The following is a 17,633-nucleotide window of genomic DNA, read 5'->3' as shown; positions in this document are numbered from 1 at the left end:
AAGTCCTTCTCTTTATATTAGTTTAGCTTCGACTTTCAGTTTGGGGAATATTCTGATCAGCTTGTCGTGGGTGGTACACAAATGGTTTGGTTAGGATCTCTCAGCCAATCACGTCTGCTGCCCGGACACGAAATAATCTGATATTACGAAAGAGATCAAGGGTGTGCTGTATGTTACAATTTGGGCATTTCCATCCTAATGTCCGATAGGGGTGAACAAAAGGGGCGGTGGCAAGGGGTGACATCTGGAACGATGCTGCAATGTGGTTATTAAAAAGTAAGACGCAACGCGAACCATCGAGTTTCGAACCTTGAATCATTTTTTTTTTAAGAGTCGAAGCTGTCTTTACACAATCATTTAAAGAAAAGTTCACTGCGTTAAGAAGCTATTCGTCTACTGCATACGACAACTGGTGGCCAACTCGAGAACTAGCCCTACTGCGCTTTTAATTCCGCATTTTAGCTTGGGGACGTTCTTGCAACAATAGAATTCTTAAGATTTCGTCCACGTTGTGGTAGGTAAGATTTGTATTGTGATGACTCAAATCGAATGGGCATTCCATACTTTGCTTTTATCTGTTGACATCGTGTTTGATCGAGAATGTAATCGAATCAATTAAGTGTGGGCTTGAATTGTGTCTGCACAAAAGATGAAGTGCGTCCCATTCATCGTCATCCTTTGCGTTTTTGTCAATGCCAAATTCGACCAAGAGTTTAATCGTATCGTATTGCTCCTACAAACTTTAAGAAAACAGACGGCGTCACTTACACATGTGTTCCCACAGCTTTTTAGGCCATGTTATAGATATTCTACCTTCGGCCTTGACATAGAAGTGTGACACCACATGTTGTATGGTAGACATGCTGTAGAGTTTAGATATCGAACCGACGTGCTCAACGAAATGGGGATCGATGGCGGATATGGGTCGTAGTTGGCTTACTGTAGAAATATCTATTGGAAAGATTATGCATTTGAATACGTTCGAAAAAGATCAAAGTGAACTGTAATTCTTTTGATTTAGCAGTGTCAGCAGAGGAAAAACCAGAAAAGTTGATTGTGACGTCATTAAGCAATACGCATCAACCTCGGATTCGATTATCGGATTGGAATAGAGCAACTCGTTGGAAAAAAAATGTTGAAACATCATCGCCAATATTTACTGATCGTCCAATGGCCCAGATAAACAACAAGAAAAGGTAAGTTAATCATTAAAATGAAACGAATCATTATTTTAAAAAATAATCAAGATACGTTTAAGCAGAAAATGAACTGTTGCAAACATCGTTTGGCCATTTCATCATGCATCGCCTTGGCGCTGAATCCCCAAAAAATAATTAGAAAAACGATGGACGTCAGTACAGTTGAAATGGCGCTGGTCAGCTCGACCTCGAGCAAGCCAATCATCCAGCAGCAAAGTATACAAGTAGTTAATGTAAATATGATGGACCGTCTGCTTCATCGCGTCGATATCTCGTGTCGGCATCAGCCACTGGCGTCTTCTCCGTCTCCCCTCCCTCATCCTTGACTTTTGCTCCATCCGATATTCATCGTCAACACAAATTTCTTCACGTCGCCTATCATATCATTGAAGTGAAAGAACTGCTGCGACTGCATACCGTCCCCAAACTTCGCACTACGCAGTAGCAGCAGAACAAGTGTCCAATCTATCGCACATCTCGACGAACCAGTTCCATTACTCGTCGCCAGCAGCCAGAGATTTTCTACATTTTGTGGTGCGGTTTGTTAACGGATAAAAAAAATCATATCTCAAAATGATGTCGTTTCATTGCCTGTTAAAGTGTTTCTCTTTTTCGCATTTCAGGTAACGTTGAATAGGGGAGTTGAAGAAAAAAAAATGAGGCGGGCGAATAGGCCTCCAAATGGTGTGTTCCTGGCCGGCTTGGTCGGATTAGCTATCGTTTTCATCTGTGGCTTTATGTCTACCGTAGTGACAGCGCAGTTAGAAAATGAGGAATCGTCTTTGCCCGATGAGGTATCATAACTGCTAATTAGTTTTTTTTTTAAGATGGATAATTTATTTAATTGAAAATTAGATGATGACGATTCATAAAGTCGGTCGTAGGAGGATTCCCGTTCGAGTAAGAATTAATCACGAAGAGGAAACAATTTGGTCGGTTCCAGTTTCGACACACGGTGACCACCATGAGCTGGAGACACTCTACGATTTCAAATCTGTAAATATCGATTTTCATTTAGAATTTTTCATCGTTTGACTTTCTTTGTTTTTTCCTTTAAAACATCAATAAAATTCAGGGAATCGCAGTTTATCGGGCCGAAGGCGAAAACATCTGCTACGTGGAACAACTGGTCGACCTCAGTTTCGATCAACTGTTGAAGGCCATTAAAGAGCAATCGCTTCACGAAGTGTTTGTCAGACAGGCGCCCCGCACATTATACATCGTCAATGCAACGGTATTTTCCTATTTAATTCCGCAGCCAAACGTTTTTAAACTGATTTGTTCTTATCTTTACACAATGTGGAATACTGGTGAATAATAGACGGAACCGACCGATGCGCGATTAAATGCCATCTGTGAAGGAAGAGAAATCCACATGTTGATCAGCGATCCGGAACAAGCTAATCAACCAATTGAAGGTATTTACCTATAATTTTAACAACGCCATCTAGGGCTCGATTTCAAAATCAATTCCCGAAACGCAGAGAGCAGTGAGACGCCCAAAGTGAGGTCAAAGAGATCAGCTAACCCATGGCAACCGACTTCAAGTTCGGCGTGGGCCAAAGCCACACTGGACTCGGCTGAATCTCGTACTAATGGAAACGGATACGCCCAGGCTTACAGCAATTTAGGCGAGGATTCGTCCTACCCTCCTACCAAAAATCACAGACGATTGGAAGCTACCAGCGCATCGGGCACATTTGCCCGACGACCGGACACTCGTAACCTCGAGTCCAACAGCGATGGTCAATTGCAACAAGGAAGACAAATGTCTCAGTTCAGTTTCCAGCAATCGTTTCAATCACCTGAAAAGGGACACTCCATGTCCTCGTTCTCTTCACCTTCAATGATGGGCGGCTCTCCGATGGAACGATCGGGACTGTCGAATAGCTTCAGCAGTTCCAGCTCGTTTTCTCACTCTTCTCTGATGGACGCCTCTGATTTGCAATCGATGATGATGCCCGTTGGACGTCATATGCCTCAAGGCAACACTAAAGGACCTGGCAAAGGACCGGTAGCTTGGACTGGCTCCATTCCTCGTGATGCGACCGTCACCCAAGAGGCTGGATCGTCTCAGCTGACGTACACTTGGAAAGTGCAGGATGCCAACGGTTACTCAACGACCCATTGGTATACAGGACCATTGGGCCCCGACAGAACTCCCATTCGAATTCAAATGCCTTCAGAGCTGGACGTAGGTGGTCCGAGTCCCAGCATTTTGGGAGGTGGCCGCCGACCTGTCAGTTCATGGACTGGCCCCATTCCCCGCGATGCAACCGTCACTCAAACGGCCGGTTCAACTCAGAAAACGTACACGTGGAAGGTGACGGACGCCAATGGTTACACGACTACTCACTGGTATTCGGGACCGTTAGGACCTGACCGAGTACCCATCCAATTGGGCTTCGATTCCGACATAACGGCCAACATCCCCCAGCAGCCACAACCGCAACAACCAGCTCACCGTCGCGTAGCTGAATCGCGGACTGTCCAGCAACAGCAACAACAGCAATCCATCATCCAACAGCAACAACAACAGCAATCTGTCATCCAACAACAACAGCAACAGCAACGAGTGAGTCAGCCCCAACATCCACGACGCGTCGTATACCAACAACCTCAACAGCCGCAGCAACTTCAACCACAACAGCCGCAACAACCCGACTTCCAGCACATGGTCGGTCAGGTTGAGAGACAACAAGTCCAACAACAAGTCCATCAAGTGCAAGAACAACAACGTCAACAGCAATCAACATCCCAATCGACTAGCCGCATTTTGCAGCAACAAAAACAACAACAAGAGCAACAGCGTCGAGTAGCCATCGAAGAACAGCGACGTGTGGCCATCGAATTGGAACAGCAAAGACGTGCAGCTGCTTTAGAGGAACAACAAAGACTGGCAGCCGCTCGTCAAGAAGAAGAGGAACGCCAACAAGAATTGGCCCGTCAGAGAGAGCAGCAATTGGAAGAGGAAAGACGTCGCGTGGCTTTGGAAGAGCAACAACGTCGAATCGCTTTGGAAGAACAGCAACGTCGCGCAGCTCTGGAAGAACAGCAACGTCGCGCTGCCGCCGAAGAAAAACAACGCAGGGAGGAACAACAACGTCGCGCAGCTATGGAGGAACACGAGCGCAAACAGCAGTTGATCCGCCAGAGGGAACAGCAGTTGCAACAGCAGCGGATCGAACAGCAACGCATCGAGCAGCAGCGAATCGAACAGCAACGCATCGAACAGCAGCGTCGCGCTGAATTGGAAGAATACGAACGTCAACAGATGAAACGGCAACAGGCGAAGCGACAACAGGAAGAAGAGGAACGCGTTGCTATGCAAGAATACGAACGCCAACAAGAATTGTACCATCAACAAAAACAATCGCATCAAATGACGTCACATCAATCCATTAATAAAGAACAAGTGGTCCACCGGGAACAAGTGGCGCCGGGAGACGGACACATGATGGAAGAATCGACTATGTTGAAAATCATGGAAGAACAACAGCAAGAAAAGAGCCACCAATCAGCGGCTGAAGAGGAACATCATCGACGCGAACATCACTGGACGGTTGGTAATCGCAATGGAGGTCGTCAATCGGTTGCCACTCAACAACATCAACAATCGCAACAGCAAAGCAGCAGCCATGGCAGCAGCACGAGCGTCAACAGTCAGAGGGAATTCGCTAGGAGGAGTCACAGAGATTCGACTCAAGCGTTTGTCGATCGCGGAGCTAACGGCCACGCAACCAACGGCAACGGTCGAAATGGCCGCGCTGAGGTGGTCACCACTTCGGCCACCAGCCATCAAACGGAAGCTCACGCTCCTTGCGACACCTGCCAACAATTGAATCAACTAGAAGGTGACATTAAGGACCTTTTCAGCAAACCTTCGTCGAGTCCGTCGGGTAGAGCTGATATTCCGATTGAGCACGATCACGAACCAGAAGCCCATCAACCGGACCTCGGCGGTGAAACGGAGCTTGGCATGGAAGGACCTGAAATGGAAACTCAACCGGAACCTGAGGCTCCTTATCAACCAGAAAGGCAACCAGAGTCTTACGTCCCGGAGCCTTATCAACCAGAACCCGAGCATCACGCACCTGAACCTGAATCATTACCGGACACTGAACCAGGTTATCTACCAGAACCGACTGATGTGGGCACAACAGGAGGCGAACCGGTCGAGTACGAAGAAACGGACCAAGTGATTTGCGAGGAAGATGAACAACAAGGTCAGCCTGGTGATCAAGACTACGGTACGACAGGTGGTTGTGGGGGTGGTCCATCCATGACCGCCACATCTTCCATTTTTGAACACCAGGTGTCGATGATCAGCGTCCCGATTCCGGCCATGATTGACCACGTGACCAATAGCAACAGCAGAAGCGGAACGTTTATGTCGTCTCATCACCAAACGGCTAATCAACCTTCGTCGACACCCAGTCAGACTTTGCCGGCCCGTCCGCAACCAGGACCGGCCCAAATGCCTCAACCAAAGTTAGTGAGCGGCAGCAAACATGTAACGAGCAGTAGTTACTCCAAGACGTACATAAGCAGTGGATTCGTGCCCATGGGCAGTCAACCAGCCAATGTCCAGCCGGCCATCATGATGCCTTCTATCTCTTCACCTTCCATGTCGTCTTCGTTGTTGTCCAGCTCAATGTCGGCCTCGTCTTCGTCCAATAAAGGCTCGTCGTCGTCGTCGACAATGTGCCAAGCTTCTGGTTACACAAGGAAATGCCAGATTGTCTACGGTCCCGTGAAAAGGACGAAGATTTGCGAAATGGTACCCATCGAATCGACAGGAAATTGCTGTTCCATTTGCTGAAAACCTAAATCGTCTATTACGATACATTTTCTTTGTTGATAAAAGTGTGGTTCATCCTTAATTCTTCTTCTATAATAATTTGTTTTTTAATCTTTTTTCCTTCTTTATATTTTGATTTTCCGCTTGCGCCAAGTTACGTTCATTCACTCATTTCAAATGACGACCGTGAATCTAGTTTTTTTTTTATTTGAATGAAATTCCTCAAGCTCTGATCTTCCGCACATCACACAACTATAGACACACGTTCTCTTCCAGGCTTGCCAATTTGTCTCTAAATTTTGCCTGTGTAGGCTTTACAAATACACAACTTCCGGTTTAATGCTCTTTCAGGTATTTGCAATTTGAGAATTAAAACGAGTTTGCATGTGTAGATGTGTGTATTCATTTTGTTACCATTGTCAACCATAATCAGCCAGGGATGCTACGTGATGCCTTCTAGTGTGAATAGGAACATTCACATCGACTTGATTTGCAGACGACAGCCAGTGATGTTACGTGATGCCCTCTAGTGTGAAAACGAACAATCACATAGCGATAACTTGATTTGCAGACGACACTTTGACAGTGCGCGGAAATCTACATGATTTGCTACGATGCTATTACCCAGCTAAAAACGTTCAACGTTTCAGTTAAATGCAGAGTTTTATCGTAAGGCGTGATTAAATCATTAGCCATCGAATAATTTGTAGACGAGCTAAAGAATAGAATAGACACAAAGAGAAGGTGAGAGGGATTTAGTGTCCGAGGCAGATCCACTTGGAGGCAAATTCGTGTCCGAGCTTGTTCAAATCAACCAGATCTTTAACAGTGACGAATTTGCATTGGCAAGCATAAGCGCGACAAAATTTGGCTGCGGCTAGTTTGACGCGCACTCGATCGAATTCCGGCATGTGGTTGCGCAAGAAAAGGTAGTCCGTACCAGGTCTCCATCGGTAATGTCTGCATTAACATTTAATTCATCTACATTTCTCTATAGAGGTCTGTAATCATAAAAACTTACGCAAATTGGCTGACTCGGAAATCACAGCCCGTGCATCGGAGACTGGTACATACTCTGACAAATCAAATGTGATTATTACAATCAATTTCTAAGGTACTCAATGCAATTAAATTCGTACCTAACAGTGTGGCTGGTGTCTATGCTGTCAATGACGCCACTCACGTAGATGGGGAAACATTTTTGTTTTTCAACTACGACAGCATCGATGGTAACGTGAGTTGTACGCGTTTCTACGTTGCTGTGATGATGAACGAATGGCGGGGCGGAACGGATCCCCGTCAGCATTGCTTTGTTTCCCAATGAAAATCCAGCTGCACCGCTTTTGTTACTACTAGCAAAGTCGTGACGTTTGTCGGTGGAAGTCAGACGATCACCGGTGATTGGTTTTGTACCAACCAATTCCCTGGCACTGGCACTTCGTCGAGGACTGCGTTTGCAACGCAATCCAACAGTGGCCGCATCCGACATTCCACCGGCTTCATCCAGCAAATCGGAAAGTTCATCTTCCAGTTCACGACAGCTTCGTATGTAAATCATAACATTTATTGGCTGAATTGGTTTAATTTTTAATGTCAAAACTTACACAATGTCAGACGAATGAGCCCTTGTTGTAGTTCGGGTTGCCCCGGTTACCCCGACTGCTATCGGGGCCGATCGATCGTCTTTGTCTCCATGAGTTTCTGAGCTAATTGCACTTGTTGTCGGCTGAATTGGTTGTTTAGAATGTTTAACCTGCTGCGAATGAAAGGGGCGTGGCAAATATTTCTCTTCCACTTCACGAAGCAAATCCTCAATATCGTCGGCCATGTCTTTTTAATTCTATCCGATCGATCTATTTGTCAAATGACTGGCAATCTAGTCCACCATTTTGAATGTCACGATCTGAGAATCTACGAATAGATTTCAGTGATTTGTTAACACCAACACAACTATTTAGATGTTGTGTATTTCTTGACTTTTTCTACCACACTCACTGTAAAACTATTGAATTAAAGCCTCCACGAAAGACAACTGAGATTAAGCACTGATCAAATCTAAGCTCTACTCTTCACTAAGAGACCAAGATTTATATCGGTTTGTTTTCACACTGTCATCGCCTTGGCGACGAGAATTCGTTTTTTTAAATCTCGATTGAGCGGTCATGGAAATCGATGAAAAACCCGCCCCGGCTGTGACGTAAGGTTCGTCTTTTTACCCATAGATGGCGTGAGTGTCATAAAACGCCGATTTCTCGTCTGCTTGAAATTCTCAGGTTTGCTGTATTTTATCATTTCTGTGATCAAAATTAATTCTTTTTTATTTTTCTTTATTTACTGCTTCATGCTTTAGTCTCTGGTCTGGTGGAGTGCCACAATGTGCCCTTGTGAATTTATGTCCCATAAACATTCACCTTTTCCGTTTGCTTCTTCGCCAGTATGTGTGAGCGTTGTCACCTTTTCGTTGCAGGACATAAAAGCAGGTAAGAACATTTGTCATGCAATCAATGAAGTAAATTTGTTTAGACAATACTAGTTTATTGACGCGAAAGCAAAATGTTACATTTCTGTCCTAAAAACAGTTGCATCTCAGGCAGAGTGTGGATCATTCGACTAGGCTTGCAAGGTGGTTTCAATATTTTTCGATTCATGGGCCATCATAAGAAACTTGGAAACTTTGGATCGATATTGCTTGCAACATGTGCCTGTTGCGAGGGGAAATGTTTTAGAAATAAAGAGCCACCTGCAAATCATTTGTTAGCCTGTAGTATTAAGCTAAATATTTATAATGTCGTTCTTTTTCACTAAATGATGATTTTTTATTTGCCTATTTTTTTTTGCATAGTTTGTTGCTGAATGCAACGAGTCCTGGTGGTGAAACTGGCACACTTGGTTTTGAAACTGGCCAATAATCTAAACCATGGAAACATCGTCATACCACACGCTGATTGTCCATCAGTGCTCGAATGTTTACACGTCAGTTGACAATGGGCCACAAATCAGTTCATCATTTAAATCGGAGAGTCGAAATCTCAAATGTGTGTAGTGACCAGCAGATTACCCTCTTTCAATGAGACTATATATGGTGCATTTCCAGGTAAGTTTTGTATTCAAGCTTTACATTTTGCAAAACTTCAGAGCTGTGCTCGCGCGTTAGATTGTATAAAGTATCAATTTCCTTGTAAGATTTTTGTGCGTTTTCCTCGGATTTTTACAAACAAATATTTTAAGTGAAGGTTTATTTAATCGGGACAAAGCCCAGACCTATCATCCGTTCCGTTCCTTTTCAAGCCGCTTGATCGGTTTGCCACGAAATGAGGAGCGCTTTCCATCTTTCGTTGCACTCTGTATTATGTAAATGGATTAAGAACAAAGTTGACTCGGTTTCCTTTACCACACTACTTATTTGACTTTGGCAAATTTCAATTAATATTGTGGCTATGTGTTTGTTGTTGAAATTTCACGCTCATCTTCCCTGTTAAGTCTGCATTCCTTGGTAATTTTACGCCCCTAATATGTTTGCTTCAACTTCATTAACTATTGCGAATAATTGTCGGCGTTTCAAAATGCCACATTACGTACCGTTTGGCTTCGTGTTGTTGATGTAGAACTGGGTTGCCCTTTAGTTCCCATATGCATAACACCATTCTCACCAATGACTCATGTTTCTCCCAAACTGGCGGTGTCCAACCATAACAGAGTTGTGTTGGTGGACGTGGGGTCGTTCTTTTTACAGTTGGCTTAGCAAACGGAGAAAGCTGTTTTCCGCAGACAAGTTAGACAGTTTAATGCTTACGTTTAATTGTGCAAAGCAAAAATATTTCTTATTATGGTTGCAATAATAGGCAAGGGAATGATCGAGAGGAGAGGACGAAAACAACTAGTTGTTTCCTTATTAAAGAAGTAATTACTAAAAGAAAGGGATCAATTTTTCGTTACGTCTCCTCAAACACGTCCATTCACTTAGGTTATAACTTTCGCCTTAATCAGGTTCTAGCTGATGTGATGCGCCTTACTTTGTGAGGTAGTCCATCGACCAGAACCTTATTTTTTCGAGTGTTAATTTATTTAACTTACATGCGTTGACGTTACAGCTCGAAATAAATACTCTTTGCGATTGATCAATTTATGTAGTTAGCTGTATTTTGCCGAGAATCTCATTTATTGCAACGTAGCACGTTTTGTGACTTTTCAAACAACCTTGATATCCTTGTAATTGCCATAAATAATATCTTCGAAAATTCACCTCATCCGGTTTTAAAGATTTCGTACAGGTTGCAGTTTTTAAGATTTGGATTGCGCCGACTCAAATCGTATACATTCCATCCAAAGGAGGTTTTTGCGTTTTTGTCAATACCAAGCTCGATCAAAAGTTTAATCGCATCGATTATGTGTGGACTTGAACTGTATTCACACAAAAGATGAAGCGCATTCCATCCATAGTTGGCTTTTGCGTTTTTGTCGATGCCGAGTTCGATCAAGAGTTTAATTGCATCGATTAAATGTGGGCCTGAATTGTTATAACACAAAAGATGAAGCGCATTCAATCCAGCGTTGGTTTTTGCGTTTTTGACGAAGCCGAGTTCGATCAAGAGTTTAATCGCATCGATTAAATGTGGGCTTGAATTGTTATAACACAAAAAATGAAGCGCATTGCATCCCATGTTCTCCTTTGCGTCCTTGTCGAAGCCGAGTTCGATGAAGAGTTTAATCGCATCGATTAAATGTGGGCTTGAATTGTTATAACACAAAAGATGAAGCGCATTCGATCCAGCGTTGGTTTTTGCGTTTTTGTCGATGCCGATTTCGATCAAGAGTTTAATGGCATCGATTAAATGTGGGCCTGAATTGTAATAACACAAAAGATGAAGCGCATTCGATCCATGGTTGGTTTTTGCGTTTTTCTCGAAGCCGAGTTCGATCAAGAGTTTAATCGCATCGATTAAATGTGGGCCTGAATTGTTATAACACAAAAAATGAAACGCATTGCATCCCATGTTGTCCTTTGCGTTTTTGTCGATGCCGAGTTCGATCAAGAGTTTAATCGCATCGATTAAATGTGGACTTGAATTGTTACGACACAATAGATGAAGCGCATTGCATCCCATGTTCTCCTTTGCGTCCTTGTCGAAGCCGAGTTCGATCAAGAGTTTAATCGCATCGATTAAATGTGGACTTGAATTGTTTCGACACAAAAGATGAAGCGCATTCGCTCCATCGTTGATCTTTGCGCCCTTGTCGATGCCAAGTTCGATCAAGAGCTTAATCGCATCGATTAAATGTGGGCTTGAATTTTTTCGACACACAAGAAGAAGCGCATTCCATCCATCGTCATCCTTTGCGTTTAAGTCGACACCGAGTTGCATTAAAGATTCGATGTTATTCCTATAATCTGTTGTGGGACATGTAGACAGCTGATGAAGCTGTTTTTGCTTTTCGCTAAACTAAATGGAAAACCTTTGTTAGAAAATTAAAATTTGCCTGACGAAGAATGTGTTAAACTTGTGTGAATTGCTTACTTTGATTTTTATGGCTTCAAGTTGATTAACAACTTCTTCAGATGTAATTCGTGTATCAGGTGTGCTGGTCAGCATTTGTTCTATTAAGTTACGTGCTAAATGTTTCTGGTGAATTTCTATTTTTAAAAAGTTTTAGACATTTAACTAGGATGGTTATGTTATATGATCTGCCTTAATAGGTAACTTACTACTCATATTGACTGATTCGTTTTTCATAATGTTGTTCATAATTTCCAACTCATTCTCCCCGTAGATATGCCTTCCTTTTAAGAGAATATAACCAAAGACGAGGCCTTCTGCGAATACGTCGCTTTTTGTGGAGCCTCTAGTATCTTCAATGCGTTGGTTTCCGCCCATAATTTTCATCTCTTCGGGAGAGAACCAAAGTAGAGTCCCTCTGATTCCACTCATTGTAAATGTTCCTCTTGCATTCACTGCTCTTGACAATCCAAAATCAGCCCACTTGATCGTTATCTTTTCACCTTGGGCAGTACGTCTCCCAGAAATTAGAATGTTTTGCGGTTTAATGTCCCGGTGGATAACATTCTGTGAATGAATGTATTTGAGACCAGAGGCTAATTGGGAGAAAACTTCGAAATTATTTGGTAATGCAGGTCCTTTATATTTCCGAGGATCGTCCTCCTTTAGGAACACTTGAGCCAGTGATGCGTCGCACAATTCCAAAGCAAAGAACCTGAATCACAGAAATCATATGGAAATTCTCTTTTAAATTTAATCACGTAATAATCTTACTGGAAATCGGAACTGCTTGCAGAGTGGACAAATTTAACTATATTGGGATGGTCTAACTGCTGCAGAATTTTTAACTCGTTGTCAACTACTTGAACTCTGCCACTTGTCTTCTCTATTCTTTTGACTGCTACACTTTGACCGTTATATGTACCACGAAACACTGAGCTGAAACCACCACTACCCAAAAAATCATCGCTATCGAATTGGATGCCGTCTACATTTACGGCAGTAGTTGATGACATTTTAGACTTAATTGCACCCGAAAGTAGCGAGACGAGAACTTGTACGAGCTGCTATTGGAAAATACCGTTTAAAACTGGACAACTCTCACTTGCAACCCGAAATCGCTTTGAGTTTATCAGTCAGTTTATCTGTCTGTAAAGCATAAAGTAGAACTTACGAGTCCAATGCAGATAATGATGTGCTATCGCGTCGTCTACCTGTTGATCCCTGTGAAATGTCAGCAAGGCTTTTTCATTTGCTCCTTAAAATTACTTCAAATCATTTTTACGGGACGTTTTTCTTGTTGACGAGAGCTAGTCAAATGATCTGCATCGAATTAATAATTCGTTCAGTGTATCTCAATCGTTTCTTTTAACGCTTTCTGCGTGTAAAGCATTTTATCCTAGTTTTACTAATTGCCCTCTGCACTGTTCACTTTCGACATGTATACCTTATCGCATTATTTTCTCGTTATCTTTCCTGAAGCTTCCCCCCTTCTTTTCTTTTCATCTAAATATGTTGTGAATATCGTCTGCTTTATTTCTATAATGAACCTGGGATATTTATTAAATTATATTTGTTGGCGCTGTAGGTGATGCTAATCGGAAAGTAAAACTACTTGAAATTACAAATGTTTTGGTTAACCCGTTGGAAATATTTTTGCTTAAAGCCGCGTGACGAAGTCGCGTGCGAACCCCACCATCGGTTTGGCACAAGTGAATCTCAGTTCACCGCCTCGTTTGATCCGGTCCAAATAAAACCAACACTGATTACCTTAGACGCAGCTGTTGAAGATGGAGGACAACTAGCGCAACCAGATTCATGAAAGATATCATTAAAAGCGAGGTACCGGCAAAGTCGCTAATTAATATAACTCTTCTTTCAAACGGCATTCAGTTCTTCTTTTCGGCCGCATTCAAATTGAGTACAAAATGCGCAAGACGTAAGCCAGGCCCAGCAGTGTCATCTCAGCCCAAATCATTTGCCCCGTAAATGCTTAATTCAATACTCGCATTTTCCCAGCTTATTTGCCACGATGAACATTATCACCAAATCCTAAATGTCAGAAGGTGATTTATATAACTTTTCCCATCTCACGGGTAGAGTGGATGTGTTTAGCTGAAGCAAACATACTCGACGTTGCCTCGAGATAAGACGCGTTGGTTCTTTAATTTTAATGCACGTTTCGCAATTTTTATTGACAAGTTGCTTACCTCAACTCAAGTTCGGCCAGATAATAGCATTTCTGTTTGGTTTGGATTTGTTTCCCGTACATTTGTTTGTTTCGTTTCAAGATAAGCTCGGGCGTATCAGCCAGTTGTTATTCTCTTGATAGGATTGCTCACTGTCTATTGCACCACAGTTTGAGTCATAATTGCATTTCAAATAAATGTAATTTGGCTTATTTCTTCAAGCCAGCAAGCAAGGAAAAGACGAACAAATTCCCATGGTCATTTCCTTCGTTTGTTACAGCAACAGCTGAAGTGGCGAGAAAATGAATATGTTTCCTTGGCTTTTTTTTATAATGTGGTTTCATTGAATCCGCCATCTTCTAAAATGACGACAGGGTGATCGGTGTGACCCAGGAACCGAGCCTTGCCACCGCCCCGGTGTAGAAAATGTCTCCGTCATCTCGTGAATGGCCCATTCCAGGCATGGGGCAGAGTGGTGAGCCCCGGATCACAGCCAATCAGGTGTTTAGACCCGACTACTGCTTTCGTTTCGCATTACGGCTGCTTTGGAAAAGTATGGCAACAAAGCATGAGGCATTTTCTGGCGCTTAACTGACAAGAAAGAAAAAGGCTTTCTTCATTCTGGCGCAAAATTTTTAGGCAAGAGGTAAGAAAAAAAAAATATCCGGTAACTTAGCATTGGTTAGGGTTAACGTAGAACTTAACTCGTAGATTCCTACAAGTCATTTCCGTTCATTGGCCTGTCTAAGAAATGCTGTTTATCTCTTGTCAGACAAAAATGAAGCATGGTACTCAAAAGGGCAGTTTTCTTCTCTGAATGAACATCCAGCATAAGCAAGGTGAGCTTAAAAATGTGGATCCGTCCGCCTTAGCCTTCCTAATCCAAGTGTTTTTTGCCATGCCTGAAATAATTAAGGAAAAAAGGTGTCAAATCAGGCTTCATCTCCGCTCAGTGACATGGACGATGAAGAATTCATTGTTGGGAAAATTCTCGTCTGAGGTTAGTTTGGAAACTTATCTAAATTTAATGTGTTAATATAAATTGACCGTCTTGTTATTATAACTGAATCTGAAATATCATATTAGGAGAAGGATGGGTATTTGCTGATAGGGATTGGTGTTTCAAACAACAGAAATACTTGGGAGCCCAAGAAAATCTTTATTGTCATAATTTCATTGCAGCATTCAAAATCAAATTTCTATCGTTGAATGAGAATCCTGAAAACAAGCTAAGCCATGAGAAGAAAATTGTGAAGAAAGAAGAACTAAAGCACAGGTTTTTTTCAAATTCTTAACTAGATGCAATGAACATCAGTATGGTCATTAAATCTATAGTTTTCTACGTGTCATTATGGATGCCCAGTCTTACAACAGGATTTGATAGAAATGTAGAGGTGGAGACAATTTTTGGAGTGAGTGATGATGGTGAAGAAACTATATAGGTAACCATTTTGTTTTGTTAAAACTTTACTGTATCATTTTCAAGTGAGATTTTTTTTGTTTTTAGGTAGTTGTAGGGATGTGTAAGGAATGGTGGTTGTAGAGCAGGAGAGTCATTCTTTTATACAAACCATTTCCATTTTTATTATAAATAGTCTTTTTAGCCGCTGAATGTTGCTGGGACATGAAATATTGGAATTGTAGTGTCGACATTTGGCATGCTATGCCTAGTTTTATTGATATTCTCTATATTCATTTCTATATTTAGTGGTAATATTATAATAGTATGGTGTTTTATTACAGGCTGACCAGAATTACAAACACATTGTCACAGCAGTCTTTCAACAATCATTGTTGAAAAATTTTTTCCCCCAAGTTTTTATGCTATTATCTTTCTGTTGGAAACATGAGAAGTGATCTCATGTCAACAGGTAAAATGATTTAATTTAAATTACTTGGTTGATGATTAATATATTTTTTTTTGTAAGGAAAGTGTGATGATTGTTACTGCAAATCTAAAGAAACTGGTGAGCTGTGCGACTGGCTGCAAATACTCATCTTGAGTATTTGATCTCATACAACTGTCAGATTGTATAAAAACTTCATTTTGTTAGCTTCAGAAATCTTTCAATTGTTCAGAAAATTTTTACTAACTTTACGAAATTATCGTAGGAAAAGAAATGCAGAATGCTACAGTTTCCTCAGTACGGAGATGAACAGTGTAGCAAGTCCAGGTCACCTAACCTGTATCCCATGAAATCTCCAACAACTAGTTTGCATAGATGATTTGAACCACTTAACCAAAGGGTAACAATTTGAAATTCATTGAAACAAAAATTTCAATAATGTTCTTCTTGACTTGTTCTAAATTGGCAATAAAAGTCGACATGGGTTTTTAAAAAGTATGGAAGACTTAACAGGTAAACACTTCGATAAATGTCAATGATGATCAAATAAGTTGAATTAAGCATCATTTCTAGGAGCTGATTCCTGAAACAGTGACGTGGGATAATACATTTGCAGGTCAATGTATTTAATCTATTCGCAGTTCGTCGATCAAGAAAAAAAGGGGAATAGTACAGCTGCCCAACTTCCTAATGTTGCAATATGCATCTTACGCTTCCAATTCCGGATTGTGTTCCCGGAACAAGATGGTTGAGCACGTTTCTCAGTGATTTTGCTTTATATTACTTCTTATCTGTTTTAATATTTGCTTTTGTTTGTAAAAGTGTAAAAAAGTGAAATTAGCTTTTAAGTTCTAAAAAAAAAAATTACACAGAAATGAGGGGGGGGTATGGTGGAGGGTAGTATGATGTAAATATGAAATTAATTTGTAAGGTAGATTGGGGTAGGTTGTGCTAATCAATCCTAACTTGCATGGGGCTTAGGTTTGAATAGGAAGTTGGGTCAACTTAGTAAAGTTCCTGACTTTTGTAGGCTAAAGGTGAGTTGGGGATGATTTAAAGATAATGAACGTTAACATCATGTATCCTGGCCCATTTACCACATGTTTGTTTTATGCATTAGGTAGATGTGTGTAAGTATCGCGAAATTAATCGAAAGAAAACATACAATATGGGCAGGTAAAAGTGTAATTAAATTATATTAATAGCAGCGTACATGCATGTTATGTTTAAAATTAACAAATGTTGGTAAGTTAAACATTGAGGTTGAATGTCTATCATTAATTCAAATGAAAAGGCAGTAGTTAATTTATTTAACACCTAGATATATATACCTAAATTTATTAATTACGCTGTGTTTTCCAGGTTCAATCCACGTAGCATTTGCTATTATTGCACAAGCAATCCAGCAGATTTTCGTTAAGTATTAACACCTTATAGCATGCATGCCAATAAACTGACTACCATTTTACTTAGTATTGAAATTGAATTATCTTTAAATGGACAATTTATAGGCAAAAGATAAATAAACTATCGGAATGATTCATGTTTTTATTTTTTAATCAGTGAGGTTATATGGGCATTTTTTGATCTCGCGAGAGATTATCAATTAAACTTAAAGAATTTTTATCAGAAAGCGTCCCACAAACAGTATCGCCATCTATTGGTATGACATTCAGTTGAACCATTTTAGACTCGGCTAAGGACGAAGCATCTTTAAAGTAAGGTTTCGTTACTGTTTACTAACAAAAAATTTCATATTCATGATTCTTATTAAATTTACAATCTAAATGATATATAGTTATCTAGTTTTATTGATATTATGATTTTAAGTAAAAGTTCTGGAACGGGCCACTGCACCAACTTTTATATTTTAAATAACTCAAAAACCATCAAGTCTACATAAAAACAAATTTCATATTCATGATTCTTATTAAATTTAGCATCTAAATCGTATATAGTTATCTAGTTTTATTTATATTAATTTTTAAAATAAAAGTCGGGCTTGGTGTTTTGTCGGGCCTTATATTTCTAGCGTACCTACTTTAATATTTGGAATAACTCAAAAACTATGATGTCTACATAAAAACAAATTGCACATTCGT

General features: G+C 41.0%; 3 protein-coding genes and 2 long non-coding RNA genes across 7 annotated transcripts; 3 read left to right on the top strand and 2 right to left on the bottom strand.

Moving 5' to 3' along the window:
- Positions 1-1,519: 1,519 nt before the first annotated feature.
- Positions 1,520-6,340, top strand: LOC130692760 (centrosomal protein of 164 kDa-like). Its single transcript, XM_057515837.2, has 6 exons — positions 1,520-1,733; positions 1,823-1,993; positions 2,055-2,195; positions 2,275-2,433; positions 2,521-2,617; positions 2,684-6,340. Exons 2-6 carry the CDS (start codon positions 1,856-1,858, stop codon positions 6,019-6,021), a joined length of 3,873 nt encoding a protein of 1,290 aa, XP_057371820.1. The 5' UTR covers positions 1,520-1,733; positions 1,823-1,855; the 3' UTR covers positions 6,022-6,340.
- A 415-nt stretch (positions 6,341-6,755) lies between these two features.
- LOC130692758 (cilia- and flagella-associated protein 418-like) lies at positions 6,756-8,292 on the bottom strand. Its single transcript, XM_057515833.1, has 5 exons — positions 8,217-8,292; positions 7,605-7,830; positions 7,140-7,541; positions 7,022-7,075; positions 6,756-6,960 (listed from the first exon to the last, which is right to left on the bottom strand). The coding sequence occupies exons 1-5, from the start codon at positions 8,290-8,292 to the stop codon at positions 6,756-6,758; spliced, it is 963 nt and encodes a 320-aa protein (XP_057371816.1).
- A 1,849-nt stretch (positions 8,293-10,141) lies between these two features.
- LOC130692759 (serine/threonine-protein phosphatase 6 regulatory ankyrin repeat subunit A-like) lies at positions 10,142-12,569 on the bottom strand. Its single transcript, XM_057515834.2, has 4 exons — positions 12,270-12,569; positions 11,705-12,210; positions 11,517-11,632; positions 10,142-11,441 (listed from the first exon to the last, which is right to left on the bottom strand). Exons 1-4 carry the CDS (start codon positions 12,509-12,511, stop codon positions 10,245-10,247), a joined length of 2,061 nt encoding a protein of 686 aa, XP_057371817.1. The 5' UTR covers positions 12,512-12,569; the 3' UTR covers positions 10,142-10,244.
- Positions 12,570-13,865: 1,296 nt separating this feature from the next.
- LOC130692755 (uncharacterized) lies at positions 13,866-15,343 on the top strand. 2 transcript variants are annotated; one of them, XR_009001537.2, is made up of 6 exons: positions 13,866-14,330; positions 14,457-14,523; positions 14,601-14,684; positions 14,771-14,960; positions 15,020-15,126; positions 15,192-15,343. It is a non-coding gene; the product is annotated as an uncharacterized LOC130692755 (long non-coding RNA). The 2 variants fall into 2 exon arrangements; XR_009001538.2 differs by having other exon boundaries at positions 14,396-14,523.
- A 7-nt stretch (positions 15,344-15,350) lies between these two features.
- On the top strand, positions 15,351-16,290 carry LOC130692757 (uncharacterized). Of its 2 annotated transcripts, none has more exons than XR_009001540.2 (5): positions 15,351-15,555; positions 15,618-15,715; positions 15,797-15,931; positions 16,007-16,044; positions 16,105-16,290. It is a non-coding gene; the product is annotated as an uncharacterized LOC130692757 (long non-coding RNA). The 2 variants fall into 2 exon arrangements; XR_009001539.2 differs by having other exon boundaries at positions 15,618-15,733.
- Positions 16,291-17,633: the final 1,343 nt, after the last annotated feature.

Source organism: Daphnia carinata, chromosome 3 (assembly GCF_022539665.2).
Source record: "Daphnia carinata strain CSIRO-1 chromosome 3, CSIRO_AGI_Dcar_HiC_V3, whole genome shotgun sequence".
NCBI lineage: Eukaryota > Metazoa > Arthropoda > Branchiopoda > Diplostraca > Daphniidae > Daphnia > Daphnia carinata.
Note: the sequence above shows the minus strand (reverse complement) of the source record. Positions and strands in the feature narration are given on the sequence as shown.

Coding starts and splice junctions, on each gene's coding strand:
- LOC130692760 (XM_057515837.2), top strand. CDS start 1,856: ATGAGGCGGGCGAATAGGCCTCCAAATGGTGTGTTCCTGGCCGGCTTG. Junction 1,994..2,054: donor AATCGTCTTTGCCCGATGAG/GTATCATAACTG, acceptor ATTGAAAATTAG/ATGATGACGATTCATAAAGT. Junction 2,196..2,274: donor CACTCTACGATTTCAAATCT/GTAAATATCGAT, acceptor AATAAAATTCAG/GGAATCGCAGTTTATCGGGC.
- LOC130692758 (XM_057515833.1), bottom strand. CDS start 8,292: ATGATAAAATACAGCAAACCTGAGAATTTCAAGCAGACGAGAAATCGG. Junction 7,831..8,216: donor GACACTCACGCCATCTATGG/GTAAAAAGACGA, acceptor AGAATTAAAAAG/ACATGGCCGACGATATTGAG. Junction 7,076..7,139: donor GACACCAGCCACACTGTTAG/GTACGAATTTAA, acceptor TTGATTTGTCAG/AGTATGTACCAGTCTCCGAT.
- LOC130692759 (XM_057515834.2), bottom strand. CDS start 12,511: ATGTCATCAACTACTGCCGTAAATGTAGACGGCATCCAATTCGATAGC. Junction 12,211..12,269: donor GCAAGCAGTTCCGATTTCCA/GTAAGATTATTA, acceptor TCTGTGATTCAG/GTTCTTTGCTTTGGAATTGT. Junction 11,442..11,516: donor TTGAAGCCATAAAAATCAAA/GTAAGCAATTCA, acceptor TTTTCCATTTAG/TTTAGCGAAAAGCAAAAACA.